The 15,601-nt window shown below is 34.5% G+C and overlaps 1 protein-coding gene across 2 annotated transcripts in view; it reads left to right on the forward strand.

Moving 5' to 3' along the window:
• Nucleotides 1-15,601, forward strand: part of GRIA2 (glutamate ionotropic receptor AMPA type subunit 2) — an 89,865-nt gene that overhangs the window by 70,093 nt on the left and 4,171 nt on the right. For both annotated transcript variants that reach the window (XM_084517549.1, XM_084517548.1), the window contains exon 12: nt 1,348-1,546. In XM_084517549.1, the coding sequence (XP_084373675.1) occupies nt 1,348-1,546 (199 nt within the window). The remainder of the gene's footprint in view (nt 1-1,347; nt 1,547-15,601) is intronic.

A 15,601-nucleotide genomic window follows, 5' to 3' on the forward strand; every position in this document is an offset into this window, starting at 1 on the left:
TTTTCATGTAGTAGAGTGACTTACTGAGTCAGCAACATGGAATAGATCTTTTCATGTCTGAATTACCACAGAAATATTTTACAATGACAGTTAGTGAAAATGACTTGTCCAGAATTGGTTCCATTTACTTTTGTTCCCAGTTCAATAAATCAGCTTCACACGACTACTGTGTTTAAAGTTAAAGCATACTTTTGAAATGCATATAGATAATTAGACCTATCCTCTATATCTTGTTGTATGTATAGTATCAGAAGAACTCTGACATCTCATTCACAATACTGTAAGCTGGGTAAATGATTTTTGATTTGTTTACTTGATAGGTAGAGGAGACACATCAGTACATACCTAAGCTACTGCAATGCTAGACTTTTAACTACATGTACATTTCTGCCAAATACTTAAGTACCTCTTCAAAGATTATGTACTCCTTCCTATAATGTCTTGTTTGGAATCAAAGTAGTGAGTAATTCAAACTTTAAAAGATGATTCAAAAATGGTAAGTTTGTCAAAGATGGCAGTATCAATAATTCTATCAGCTTTCCAGTATTGACAATCAGTGAATTTCTCTAGTTATATACTGTTTTATATATTTTCTTGAGTTCTCTTCTCTTCTTTCTTCTTGAGCAGGAGATGCAAAACAAAGATCCATAAGAGCCCACCTGCTGCAGTTAGAAACATCATATTATATAAAAATATACTTTCTTTACCATTTTTCTTTATTATCAGTTTGCTTGTTTCATGTCCAGTCGTCAGTTTGTTAAATGCTTGTATATTTCAAAAGTCGTGTGCACTTTTTAGTTTATGGATATTCCCTGGGCCAGTTTTTATTGCAAATAATGCTATTTATTTCTTAGTATAGGTTGTCCACAGCACCATAAGACATTGTTTTGTGAAAATCAGTCTTTGTCTGAATGTCTTATGAAAACAAGAAAGCTAAAGAGACTAAATTTTTAAGTACATAATGATTTATCTGAAAGCTCTGTTTCACTATTTTTGTATTATTCTCTTCGTGTCACATAAATTCACATTAGCGAGAATAACAAGCTAATGTGTTAATATAGCACACTGAGATGAGCGGTTTAATTTCAGAGTGTTCAGGACACTGAAGAACTGGATCACTAAATTCTCCCTAAAGTAAATGCTGGAGTCCTGATTTCTGCAAAAATCCAGATGTAGTGGATGGAGTATGCATTGATTTCCCATCTGATTAGTATGCAGATCTGCACTATAAGATAGCTTGAAATGCCTCCCTATAGTATAATGCATCATTTGCATAAAACTGATAACATGTGTTCCTTTTTAGGACTTTCATTTCACCTTACAAATCCATTTCATACTTGTTATTAGATCCCTGTCTGGGCGCATTGTTGGAGGTGTGTGGTGGTTCTTTACCCTCATCATAATCTCATCCTACACGGCTAACTTAGCTGCCTTCCTGACGGTTGAGAGGATGGTGTCACCCATTGAAAGTGCAGAGGATCTTTCCAAGCAAACTGAAATTGCTTATGGAACATTAGATTCTGGCTCCACTAAAGAGTTTTTTAGGGTAAGAATTTCTACTTTTTAGATTTCTGTTTTGTCGTAACTAGGTCACCACTCTTTAAATGTTTTCTCCCTGGGCTTTATTAAAAGGTTGCTATAAAAATGTGATATGTGCAGCCTAACTTGCAGATGTATGTGTTTTAGTTTACTCATTACAATAGCATTTTATTATCTATATATAAATATAAGGGCCATGTTATAAACAATGCAAAGTAAAAATGACTGCAAGGAATTACCTAAAAAATATTCCACTGTAAAGAAAAAAAACAAGATCTGATCATAGAAGGGAGTTGACATCATTCATCTAGGCTGTAAGACAGTAGTTAACAATTTTAAACAAGACTGATAGTTGTGCTATATTTTAGATAGTCATGCAGTATATAGGAACATGGGAAGGTGCACAATCATGCTTTAGTATTTCACATGATTTTTCAAACTTACTGATGGGGAATGGGTTACAATCCTGTTGGCAGCTGTGGTAAATCCATTCCTGCTTTTGAAAACAGTTATTGTATTTGCATTACAGTTATGTGTTGGAAGTCTGTCAGTCCTTACCTTCTACATCAGTGTGTTTCAGTTTTTAAAATTTAAGACTGCCAATGTGTGAGTTTCAAGCTGCCCTTAAGATACCAGCTACCATGGTGAAATCCATCAGAGCAGGCACTTAAGGCTGCTGAGAAAAGCACTGTGACTTATTTGCAGTGTCTGTGCACTCTAAAATGGAAGTGGGTCTGAAGTGCTACAAGTATGAAGAACTTGTTTTTTGTTGTTGTTGTTTTTTAATTAATTTTTCTGTGGATGGTAAGAGTGTTAGGCTTAAACAACATGTATTTTAAAACAGGTGGAAATACTATATTTACATTTCAAATAGAGTTTGCCATGGAAGCAAAGTGAAATAGTTTCTCGCATTTTTTTTCTTGTGTACTGTATAGAGTAGTAACTGTTGGATTGTGGTTTTCACTAGGCTTTGTGACACTTACTTAACTGGTAGCATAACAAATAGGAACCGTACTTGTTTCAACTGTAGAAAAGCATTTTTTTCTGATTTTAGTGAGTCCTGTAAGAAGACATGGTGCTGATTGCATTTCTGCTGTTCTGAACTGAAACTAATGTCGGGTGTGTAAGCTAGTAAAAATGAAGTTTGGGTTTTGGTGCTAAGTGTTGAGAAGCACACAAATGTTTTTCTGTTTTTGAGAGCATAAAGTTTTTAGATTGTGGCTATACTGGGGACTGAATGTGAATTAAAGGTAGATCAGTTACTTTGATTAGTTTCTCTTTAGAGAGTTTCAGGCTTTTTTTATTGTTCTTGTTTTAAAGAAAAATGTGTATAGAGTGGTACGTAGTTTTTGTTCTACTAATTTGTTAATGTTGGTTGAGATGCTATCTGTGATGGTTACTTAGAAGAATTAGAAGGTTTAAACTCATGTGCATCTTCCTAATTACACTTTAACACAAATAGTGTTTCCAGTGGTTACCTGAGCATAAAAAACTTACCTTTGTAAAAATAAGTGAAGGCTTTGTGAGGACGTGTTCTTCACCTTTTGTTCAGTTAGCTTTTGCTCTGCACAAACAAGGTTATAATGACCTCTGGAAATTCCTTCTCAGCAATTTCTATCACAAACAAGTCGATGCACTATGTGTAATGCCACTGCTTAGCCCAATGGTTCTATCTACTGTTTGCTCTAAATTACTTAAGCTTGCACAGTTATTTTTCAAGAAATAACATTTGTCATAAATTCTTTCTAGGAGACCTGAAACTCAGGTTTCAAGAATCAAACTGTCTGCTAAAGGCGATGTGAAAGCAGTCTCTAGCACAGGCAAGACTAAAATTTCTCTCACAGTATTTCTCTGCAGTAAATAGATTGGAGTGGATGTGACCTGAAATTAGGACTCAAATTCTTTGAACAGCTGGAAATGAGCATTTTTCTAGCACCAAGCTAAATGGACTGTCTGTCACGAATTAAATGTTTGTTTGTTTTGTTTCTCCAGTTAGTCTGCTTTCTCTTCAAGAGTTGATATTATTTTCAAGATTGTTTTCGGTGGAATGTGTATTGTATTTAAATCATCACTAATAGAGACCTCATTTCTCAGCATAAAAGTAAGGGTTATTGTATACTGTAAGAACAGTAAATAGAATTTGCCTTGCCTTGCAAAAACATGTTTTATGACACTAATTCACACAAGTGAACATGAGATCCTTCCATTGGGCAACTGGGTAAGTAGAGAAGTTCATGGATTATGTAGTTTAATGCTAAAGTAAACAGCACATTCAAAACTTGAGAGGTTTTGAAGAAGCACGTTTAATGCCAGACAACTGAGCTGTTTTGGTAAAGGTAGATTTGGGAAGAAGAAAGACAGAATCAAGATGAGGAAGATTAATTGTCTGGTACTTTGTATTCAAGGAAGAACTTAGGTTTCTGGCTCTTCAACAATATGATCTGCTTTTCAGTCTGAGAGCAGGAGAAAACGCTTCTGATTCTTTTGTGGTACCATAAGAAAACATTAAAAAGGTACCACCTTTTATTTGATTCTTGCTAGCATTAAACCACTTTCTTTTTCAGCCAGTGGGACCAATAGGTTGGCAAGATGATGTTGCATGTGGTGATATATATATAAGGGCAGGGAGAAAGAAGATTGGTTATTATTGTCGTCTCTTAAGAACAGAGCTGAAGAGGTGACACCTTACTAGCACTACTATCGATGAGAAAGTAAGAAGACAAAGAGAAGAGAGTGTCAGTGTGCCTAGCACTGCCTTATAATGCTTTCCTCATCAGGGTTTGCTGTTTAGTAAGTTTAATCTTTATTGTGAACTAAGTGTCATTTTGGAGAACAAATAAACATCTATGCCTGATTTCTAGCTTGAAGAATTTTGAGTCAGTAAATGCAGGCACAAGAGTTACTTTATGTGAATGTGAGGCCATAGTGGGTTTTGTTGGTGGTGGTAGTGGTGTTTTGTTATTTTTTTCTGTATCAGGGTGTCTCTGACATGCTGGAGTCCCACTGAAATACGTGAGCTGATGAGGAAAATAGTTATAATGGTTAATGATGAAGCTATTACTGTAGAAAAAGCATTTAACCATTGATACCTTTGAATGTTATAGTTTTCTTAATGTGAATTACTTACGTGTTTTAATGATTTGCTTAACAAGAACAATTTAAAATACTGAATGGAGAAGAAAACATTCTTTAAAATTGCTTGCTCAGTTTTCTGAAGGTTATGCATTTGACTTTGGTTTTTGTGCACCCAAAATTGTTACAAATACTTGCAGATGGAACAACATGTAACTATATGTTGACTTTAAATTCAAGTTAACTCAAATATAAAGGAGGTTACATGAGCTATGCAGAGATGCTTACTACACAGGAGTTGTTCATTTTAATTCACTCTGACTCTCTTCAGAGATTTTCAGTTTTTGATGAAGAAGATTGGACAGAATCCAGTACCCATGGATGTGAAGCAGTACAGAAAAAACACACTGTTTTTGGGTTGCTTTCCATGTTCATAGACAAATTTTACGGAAAGATAAAAACTTGAATATCACACAGGGCAGCACCTCAGCTCAATTTTGTGAGCAGCTAAAGACAGTGTGCATATATGCCTTGCAGCAGGTGGGTTAGATAAGTAGTGTGAAGTACGCCAGAAATGAGAAAGAAAGATCTGTTACTGGATAGCAGTAGCCTGCTATCTGCTACCTGTTGTCAGCTGTGTAAGGTGAAATTCAGCAGCTGCTAAAAGAAAAGAAGAAATAATTGCCGACATTGTCTTAAACTTTTTTTTTTTTTCCTGGAATATCTACAGAATGATTACAATATCTGTGAATATCTATGAATACATTTGTTGTTCTGACTTTCAGAGTTTCATTGGCAAGCATTTTTATTTTCTGAATGAATCATGAGTGATTTGTTGGAGAAGTATTTGATGTTAGATGAATCCAAACAATATTCTGTCTTCTTTAAAATGTGTTGCGGGCATTTAGTGATTGTTCTTCCCTATTCCTCCGTCATGACTTCTTCCTACAGAGAGAAAAAGAAAATGAATTTATTTCATCCAATTCTGATTTGGTGGAAGTTATTGTTCTAGACCATGGTATTTTTCTGTTCTTCTCTGTGAAGAAGGTATTTCTGAAGAGTAAAGGGCTTCATTTGTGTTACCTGCTGTTTTTAAGATGGAATAATTCACCACAAGGATATTTTTTTTTCTTATTTTCCAAACAGCAGTTCTTGGCAATAATCTAAATGTTTAAACTTAGCTGAAAACTCCTGTTTTGAATAACTGAATATATGCATATATTCATGTATTCATATATGTATATATGTATATATTCGTATATGTATATATATAATATATGTAAGTGAAACAGTTGAGTTCAAATCTTTGTTCAGCTTCTGTGAATGCTTAAATAACATTAACTTTTTGAGATGTTACATTAGCCTGGGCAAGTCAGGGTTGTCACATTAGCTTTTTTGTGTCAGGATTCTAGTCACCTATATTAAATACATGTTGGTTCATGTCTGCAGTGGACATGTCTGGCACCAGCGGCTACAATGTGGGGTGAACAGAGTAATCCAGGTGTAGGTTAGAAAATCCCGGGTGGAGGAAATAGTGGGTCACCACAACCTACAGACAGTATGGTAGTATGCATATAAGCTAGTCCATATCACTTGACTCAGAGATAATAGCCTTGGCACTCATGACCAAAGACATTTGCATTGCCTTGACACTTTATGTTTTTTGAGGTACTTACTGACTAACTTTACAGGTAATGACCATACACTAGTTGGAGAGCGTCAGTTGGCACTGAATCAAGAATCATAACTGAGAAAAAAGGATGAACAGGAATTGTAGTCCAGTGTTCTTGCTGCTGCTTTAAGACAAGAAACAGAAGCTTTGTATATCCTGTGTAGAAAATACCACACAGAAGTAATGGTTTTAAGAGTATTAAAAGGAGGGGGGAAAAAAAAAATGGATGTGTGGGGGTGGGTGGTAATGAGAGTAAAAATCAGCAGGAAAATATTACTTCATAATAATAATGTTATAGGCACAAATTTTCTTCAATGGCAGATCAGTTAGAGATCTGAGAGTTAGGTCTCTTAACTCTCTCTATATTTGTAAATGCTAGAACAGTTGCTACTAGCAGGACTGCAAGTACAATCCAAGTCTTCAGAGTTCTTTTACTGAGGAGGGATATTTGTCACTTCTGCTATTTACTAGTGGCTCTGTCTTGCAAATAGTACTTTTAGAGTTCTTAGTGCAACTGAAAACCTAAATAAAGATCTGTAGTTCATTGTGGTTGCATTTTCTCCTGGGTTTACAGCCTGAAGTAACGGGCAAAACATTGAAGAAATTGTGTGTGGCTGTGCTTTTCCAGAAGTACATGTTTTTCTCAAATCAGATGTGGATTGTAATGGTTACATGAACAGGACTGCAAAGCATGGCTTGAAAGATACAAGGATCATTTCAGTTGGTTGTGTACACTTGCATCATCTCTACAGTTGTCAGACAGAAGATACTACTTGATGGAGCGCAAAATGGTGGGTCAGTGGAATTTCATCTCTCCGGTATGTACTATTGACATTATCTACAATCACCAAGTATTTTTACCTTCAGTGATTTCTGAGCAGCTGCTGTAAAGGCAGTTCATGTCTGTATTAACCAAGATACATGATTGAACTTTGAGAGGGGAAAAAAGTCACTAACCCAAGAAGACAGACTGCTGCACACCTAACACTGCAGAAATTAATTTTAAGGCAGTGTGTGTGTGTGTTAACTTCCTAAGTGTTTCATGCCGAATTTTTATGGACTACAGCAGTGGAAGAAAGAAACGAAGTACAGCTGTGTAAGTATGCAAGCTTAACGTTCAGCAGAACATTTCCATGATTTCTGTGTGCTTGGAAGCTTATTGAAAATGAATACCAAAAGGAAACAAAAATGGCACAAAGCTAATTTCTTTTAAACTTCAGTCATCTTTTTGCTGCTTGCCCATCGTTCATCAGAAATATGTATAAAACTGGTAAAAAATGAAATCAGTCATTCTACCTTCTTATCACTTTAAAGGATGAATTGGAAATAGTCTGTGAGGTCAGAAGGCATCTCAAAAAGAAGAAGTGATGTGCAGAGCAGTATGAGACTAATTTACTTTCTCTCTGCCTACAATAGTTTTATTTAAAAACTTTTTATATTTATGTATGTTCAAACCAACAGTGTGAGATGGACAGACCAATCTGTTTTGTTCTGTTTTGGTAGCCCTTAAGAATTGTTCCTCTGTCAAATGAAAAGCAAGCAGAATTGCTCCATTAGAAAGAATTGTTACTTAGCTTTCACTGAGCAGAGTAAGCAGGAGGCAAGAGCTCTGGAATGGAAAGTTAGTCATGGAAAAAATGATGGAAGTATAATAATCCATACTGTTTTATAAAGAAGTCATTTTCATAGTGAAAGGCCAGAAGAAAACATTAGAAGAGCTGACATTCTTCCCCTGAGTCATTTCTTGTGAAAAAGTGTTGTCTTTTGGGAGGCAAAGAAAATTGGCCTGAAGATTAGTATTCTTGTCTTTTCTGAAGATCTTCAACACAGTCTAGTGCTTCTAGATTTATGAGTACTTTGAAATAGTTCTTTAACTTTTGAAGTTGATAATCGTGTTACAAAAAGTTACTAAAAAAGACAAAAAGCATATGGCAGTCTGTGAACCTCAACCTGTCTTTAGACAAGATATTATTCAAGCTTCTAAAAATATACAAGAAAACTCTAAAATCAGGGAGAAAATAAGAAAGACTTTTTTTTTTAAGTGAAAGTAGAGGTTAACAATTATGAATCATACTTCAACTTCCTTTTTTATTGTTTGAGATACAGAAGAATTACACAGAACATATTTCACTGTTAAATTTTGACTAGCTCCATAGAAGCGTTCAAGAGGTGATGGAGACTAAAGAATCTCAGTTGTGAAATCATATGTAACTTCTGTCATCAACTGTAATCTCTACACGAAAAGGCAGAGACTATAGAACTGACATGTCATGAGTCCTTGAAGGAGATACGATTAGAGAATATTGGTTTGTTTTTAATTGGTTTGACAGAAGAAAAAGGCCCTTCACTGAAGTACTGAGATGATGGACAGACTTTCATTTACATCCAAAAGTATATTAGTGAAAAAATGGTTGTACTTTCTTTGAGGTCTAGAGGGTTCAAGAGGTTACCCTCTAGACAGACCCTCTAGACGTTTTCAGTTATGTTTTCTTGATTTTCAGAGTCCTTAAATCTGTGCAACACACAAAAGAATTAATTTAGGCCATTCCAGAAACTCACTTGAAAATAAAGAATGAACTAATGAACACTTCCTTGCATCTTACTATATTATTATCTAGGAAAAATTATTTCTTTGTCCACATTACTCCACATCCTGCTGCATCCAGTTCAGCAAGCCTGTTGACCCAAATACTGTAGTGCTTCAGAAACTTTGTTTTGTATATTACTCAGCTTATTTTTGAATTATTATTTCATAATATTTATTACAAAGAAAATGCATTCTTGTATAGTATAATTTTCCTTTCCTGTTGATAAGAACAAATTGTGTCTGATGAAAGGAATATATCACTCCTTGATCTTCTCTTTCAAGTTTTCATCAAGTTTTTTTAGATGTTCTCACCAGGCTGTGCTCTGCACAAGATAATTTTTTGCTGGGTACAATGAATTTACAGCAGTGCAGTTTGAAGATTCTCCAGTGGTGTGTAATTTATTTTATAACTTGATATACTCATTAAAATAAATATTAAAGTTTGTTTCACTTGTGCTGTTCCTAAGGGCAGATAATTTCATAATATTACTCCTGTGATGGTTAGAAACATTCTTTTATTTTCCAGTGTGAGTGTTTTTATATCCTGTCATGTTATAGTACATTAATAATTCATTTAATTATATATATATTTTAAATATTTTTTCTTCCTAGTGTTTAGTTTCCTGATGCATTAGTACAGAGCAAGTATGTTTTTTTGTTGTTCTTTTTGTTTTGTTTTGTTTTGTTTCTTTCCTCTAAGCTTTCAGTTCCATCAACTAAAACAACTCTTGATTTGCAAGACAGATATTTGCCTGTTCATCTCATAACTCTTCTGTGTGTATATTTTAGTTCAAAGTAACTGCTCCTGAATGTGGGTGAACAGAACTGTACGTTGTATGCCAGCTGAGATCTCAGCAATGTTTTGCACAAAGGCACTAGTATTTCCCTGTCTGTTCTGGAAATGACTTTCCCCCAGTTGTATCAAACTGTTTGCTGGTAATCATTTTGCTGATAGATGGTGATTTACCTTCCTTTTTGTGTTGTTTTTACACAAGTGAAAGGCTTTCTTTTTATTGCAGATTTTCTTATTGGTCCCAAAGTGCTGGACCATGCTTTTGAATTGGAAAGTTTAATTTCATTTCTATCACCGAAGCACTCAGAATTTTTCACTACTCATATGTAACAAATAAATAATTTCTCATTATCTGGCTTAATACATTTTGATCAACCCAATTTATTTTCTTACAGATACAGGTTATTTCTATCTTCAAATGTTTTCATTATGAAATGTGATCTGAAACTGTGCATGGCATGCTGTACTTCAAACTGAAAGAGCTGTAGTTGCTTTAAATGGTTTTTCGTTCTTCTGAAGTACAGTATATTTGATTCTAGGCTTCCGTAATGGCATCTGCAGTTTACTACAAAATCTGCTATTTCTTAAGAAAGTGCTTCTGTATTGTGGAATTTAGCTTATTTCCACCACCACCACCCCCATATAGGTGCAATAAGTTTTTTGTTTTGCATCTAACTCATTTTGATGATTTCTGTACCCTCATTTGCATGACTTATTATTCTTCCGTTACATAAAAATAACTTAATTATGCATTTAGATCGTGTTTCTATACCTAGATTTTTTTTTGTCTTTCTTTGTCTTCCCACCACACGGCAGATACTTTCCTTTCTCCAACTGCTTTCACTCGTGAGGCTGGAAAATCTGATGCTTTTTGATTTTTCTGCAGTTTAAACTATGTACTGTTTCCTTTATGTTGTCCAGTTTCCCCACTCAAATCAAGATCCTACTTAAAATTTGCAATTGTAATACAGTCATGTAAGAAAGCTGTAGTAGTAGATACTGCAATGTATGCTGCAGTATGATGGCTGTCCTTGTAGGCTTAGCTCTTGGAGTGGACAGGAGATTTTCCCTGTGACCAACACTTCAAAGAACAACACATTGATTTAGGTGTCATCATAGAAATTAGTTTGCATGACATTTATCTGAGTTTTTAATGAAATGAAATTTAAATAGTCTTCTTTGACTTTATGAAAGTGTTGAATGATGTGGAGGAATTTAGATTCCACTGAAACTGAATTTACTTTAATAAAAAATCTCAGAGAAGTCCTTTCAGCAAGTATTTTAACAGCAATTAAATGCTCTTGAAACTTTAATACTAACATACCTTGTAAGACAAGCCTCCTTGAACAATTAATTCTTTAAATCACATGAATATGATGATGACATAAGGCCTTTGTCTTCCATGTTCATATGTTGTCTTCTCATACGTGGATTCTTGGTACAAATTATTATAAGTAGGCTTTTGAGGAATACATTCGTATAATGGTTTGCAATTCTTTTAATAGGAGTATACGTATTAAAGATACTTTAAGTAGCTCAATTAGTTTAGGGAAACTGGAAAGCTTGTAAAACTGCATCTAAAGAAGATCACATTAATTTTACCAATAAAGAATAAAATTATTAGTATATTACAAAATGTAGACCTTCATTCTATTTGTTTTCTTATTTACTCTCAGTAGCCACCCAGTATAAATAGTTATGCATTCTAAAATACTTAGTAATATTAATTAAAAAGGCTGAAAAACAGTTTTGACTTTTTATTATCTTTTTTTTTTTGGGGGGGGGGGGGGGGGGGGGTTGTGGGAGTATGAATTGATTTTCTCTTTAAATTAGCAAGATTCATTTATTGTTACATGTTGTAGTCAGTGATAATATTGATTCCTGTCCTTCAGTGTGGAAGGTCAACAGGATATTTACACAGACCATATTTGAGAATTAAAGTTTTGCTCTTGCAGTACAAGATCATCACCTAGCAGAGCATTGGTAGTCTGACAAGCTATTTCTGTCAATGACATGCTAATTACAACATCCCATTTTAAGAATAGTAGGGCTTTGAATGACAAACTGGAAAAGATATCTGATGACCCACAAAATACACGATTAACTTGATAAAGCTTTCCATAACTTAATTTTCTAATGAGTTTCCTAATGGAGGCGGTGTTTTATGTATTTTACATGTAAATGGGATGTGTACTTCATAATAGTAATTTTCATAGTCATGACATGCAGAGGTAACATGATAAGAAAAAAAACATGTAACTTCTTAGGTATTTTGTATTTTCACAGAAATGGTAAATAATGCAGAAAGTGTTCATTGTGAATATTAGGGTTGTGTGCTTACATATTGGTAATGATTGTAATAACAAAGGTACTATTAGCTTTTAACATTTCATATATACACTGGAGAGACGTAGTAATAGCAACGAATCACATTAATTAAGAACAGTGCATATTATTTCAATATTCTTGTAGTCAAATAATAAAGTCATCTACACTGGTTGCATTGTTTGGATAGCATGGTAAAAAAGTGTGGGGGTGGGAGAGTTTACATGCCTTTGTTTTTTAATGGAGTATTGCTGTTCTTCCTTTTTCTTTGATGCCAGAAAAAAAAAAAAAAAAAAAAAAAAAAGTATATAAGAAAATATAAAAGCCTGACTTGCACACAGGGCACCCTACATTCACAAGAATTCAGTTTCCATGTTGTGTAGTCCACTGTTACTGATGATGGTGTGCTTTTCCAACTGCAGTTTAAAGAGATGAAGATAAATTTTATAGGAATTATAACATGGGCCAAATTTAAATAAGCATGATACTATTTCAAAATGTTTTTGAATCGGGATATGTGCACAGGATAAGCATGCATACTTTTGTTTATCAAGCAGATAATGTTGACCTTTTGAATACATGCATATGTATGCACGGAATGCTAGGCAAAGGTCTTGAATGCTGTCCTTTTCTACATCCTTTAATTCTGCCTTTTCATATAAAATACAGCTTCTGGAAAGGAAAAAAATTGTGAAGGAAATAAAGTGCTGAAAACAAAGTCTTGCTATTAAGTATTCTGTGTAGCAATCAGACCAAAAACCTTAGAAGTCAAGTATTCCTTAAGTTGTATGTCATGGTGGTTTTTTTTTTTTCTTTCTTTCTTTTTTTTTTTTTTTTTTTTTAATAAATCAAGACAAGTTCAAGGACTAGGTAGGGATTAAGATTATCAGCTGTGTGAATTCCATCGTAATGTTTCTTTTCAGTGTCCATGGCTGCAGAAGACTGCAGTCATGGCAAATCCTGAGTTTTATTTAGTATCTCTGGTGATGTTTTTCATTACTGATTTTTATTTCTGTGGTTGCTGGATCAGGTATTTTTACCTTCAATGATATGGCAAGGAACCTGTGAGCCATCTAGTGGGAGGTTTCTTCTTAGCACTTGACCATTTGAGAAATCTGTTATTTATGCATTTTCCTATTCAGATGTCCAGCACCAGCCCCTCGGTCTGTAGTGCGACTCCCCTCATCCTTTCCATCTACCTGATACAATCAGATCTCAGTCAAGTGACAGTAGGAAATGGGGTGCTGCATTTTGTTGAGGCTGAATGATGAAAGCTGAATAGACTTTGCTAGACATCTATAACATACATATATACACCTGTGAAAGATCATTTTAATAAACCAGGAGGCAACATAGTTAAGGAAGCAAAGGCAGTTAAGTCAATTTTAGAAGCCATTCATGACAGTAGCCTAACTTAAATGAAGTATATTTGTTTATGTAGTATTTGAATGTTATTTCAATAAGAAAACAATGTTTTAAATATCACCATAACCTTTTCTATTCTACAACATGGGATTTAAATGCCTTGTAATGAAAGTTGTGGTGACAGGTACTTGGAAGCATTTTGTCTGCTTTGGTTTGAACTGAACCCTTTAAGACAATTCTAAATTAGTCTAGCTTTTAGTTTCCCCCTTTATAGAGCAAGTTATGAACATTAAATATCACTGTAATCGTTTTTATATCACTGTTGGAAGCTAGATGTCCCTTGCTTAGTTTGTAGTTGTAAATCCTGTGTAGGAAGTTGGATGTGTGTTGCCAAATGAGTGTTAACGGTGATTGGAAAGGGATGGAGTATCTGTGTTCAATTAGAGGGTACGTGGAGGGAATGAAAACTCAGGGAAGATTGAGCTCCTTCATATGAGGTTATGGACTTCTCATTCCAAGCCTGAGTGTGTTAAGGAAGGAGAATATTGAGTACCATGCAGAGGCAAACACTTGTAGCTTTGCTTTCAGTGAAGTGAATACAGGGAACAGATGATAGAAAGCCACCAACTTTGCTGTAAACGCATTTAGGGTTTACAGTTTCTTTATAAAGTGGTAATGTTGATGGAGTTGCCCAGACATTAAATAGCCTGACTGACATGGATCTTCAGATGGAATTCTCAGGTGTGGAATGCTACTTACTATCTGAGAGGCGCTATCCATCTATCCAGCTATATATCAGGTAAGTCAGGTAAGGGAGAGAAAAGTGTAAAATTAGATTTTTTACTGCTAACTTATAGTACATAGTGATATAGTTTACATTGTGAACTGGCTTGTTAAAGTCAATGGTTTGTTTTTTTTTGTTTGTTTGTTTTTGTTTGTTTGCTTGTTTGTTTTGTTTGTTTTAGGGATTTCCTTAGTTTTTAGAATCATAAATTTTAGTATCGTCTTGGATGGAACAAGAATAATGCATACACAATATGACAGATGTTCTAAGAATACAAGAAATCCACTGTGCCTTCAGCACAGAGTTATGTTTCTCAATCATTCTAGTCATGCTGAGTATATCCAACCCTTTTGATATTAATGGGTATACTGAGTATGCGTAGATCAACAGATCTGATCAACAGATCAAGAGAACTTTCAGCTGTGCTGATAGACATGTAGATTCTGGTTGGTAATAGTTGGAATATTTTGATGTTAGAAAACCTTCAGTGGCTCATAGCACTACCAGGACTTTAAATAATAACAGACGTATGGAGACTAGAGAGAAACCTGAGCCTCAGAATCTTCCTAGGCAAAATTTCTGGACAGAAAAATAAGGGTAAGTCTAGGAAAATGATACTTCTTGTTCTTCATGAGAACAGTGAAGCTTTGGGAGATGGTGAAGGCATTTCTGATGCCTTTATACTTGATTCATTTATTTTTAAATGGTGTGATTAAAGATAGATTCATAGTAGAATTGCTGGTTTGAGGTGTTCTTCGTATCTTTGTTGGAGAATTGCTTCTCATACATTTTATTATAGTAGAAATTTGGTGAATTTACACATACAATAATAAAGTCTTACAGGATGACTACAAAACATGGTCTTTGGTTTTCTATAGCAAATTAGAAAGATAATAATCGCTGAGTTACAGGCCATATAGTATTACATTTTACAGTAGTTTATTGTCTACTTCATAAATGGATTTAGGTTGTCTCTTTAAGAAAGTAATTTAGGGTTGATTGTCAACTCCCCTGTTAGTTCTACAGATATCTTGATCAGACTAATGTGGAATGTGAAATTCTTGCACACTTAGGTTTTCTGCTCAGCTTAAATGGGAGGAGATGATATATACATATGCTTTCTTCTTCGTTAGAATTGTATAGTATGTGACAATATGAGGAATCCGGCTTCATATAGTATTTACATGATTAATAACTGTTACTGACCATAACCTGTTTAACCTATTTGAAAGAACTTGAAATGCCCTTTCTATCTTTTTCATTAATAACAGTACTTCATTTTTGGTGACATCTAGATAGCAAATGTTGTTTTTCTCCTATTTTCAGGTTAAGCAATAACTATCACTTGATAGTTATAACTGCCAATTATAGTTATAACTACCAATTGGTTAAAGTGAGGGAAATGTACTTTAGATCATGGTCTTTCTGAAAGAAAAATGTGGCTTGCCAAGCTGAGTTTGTGAG

This window comes from Aythya ferina (assembly GCF_964211825.1).
Source record: "Aythya ferina genome assembly, chromosome: 4".
Taxonomy (NCBI): Eukaryota; Metazoa; Chordata; class Aves; order Anseriformes; family Anatidae; genus Aythya; species Aythya ferina.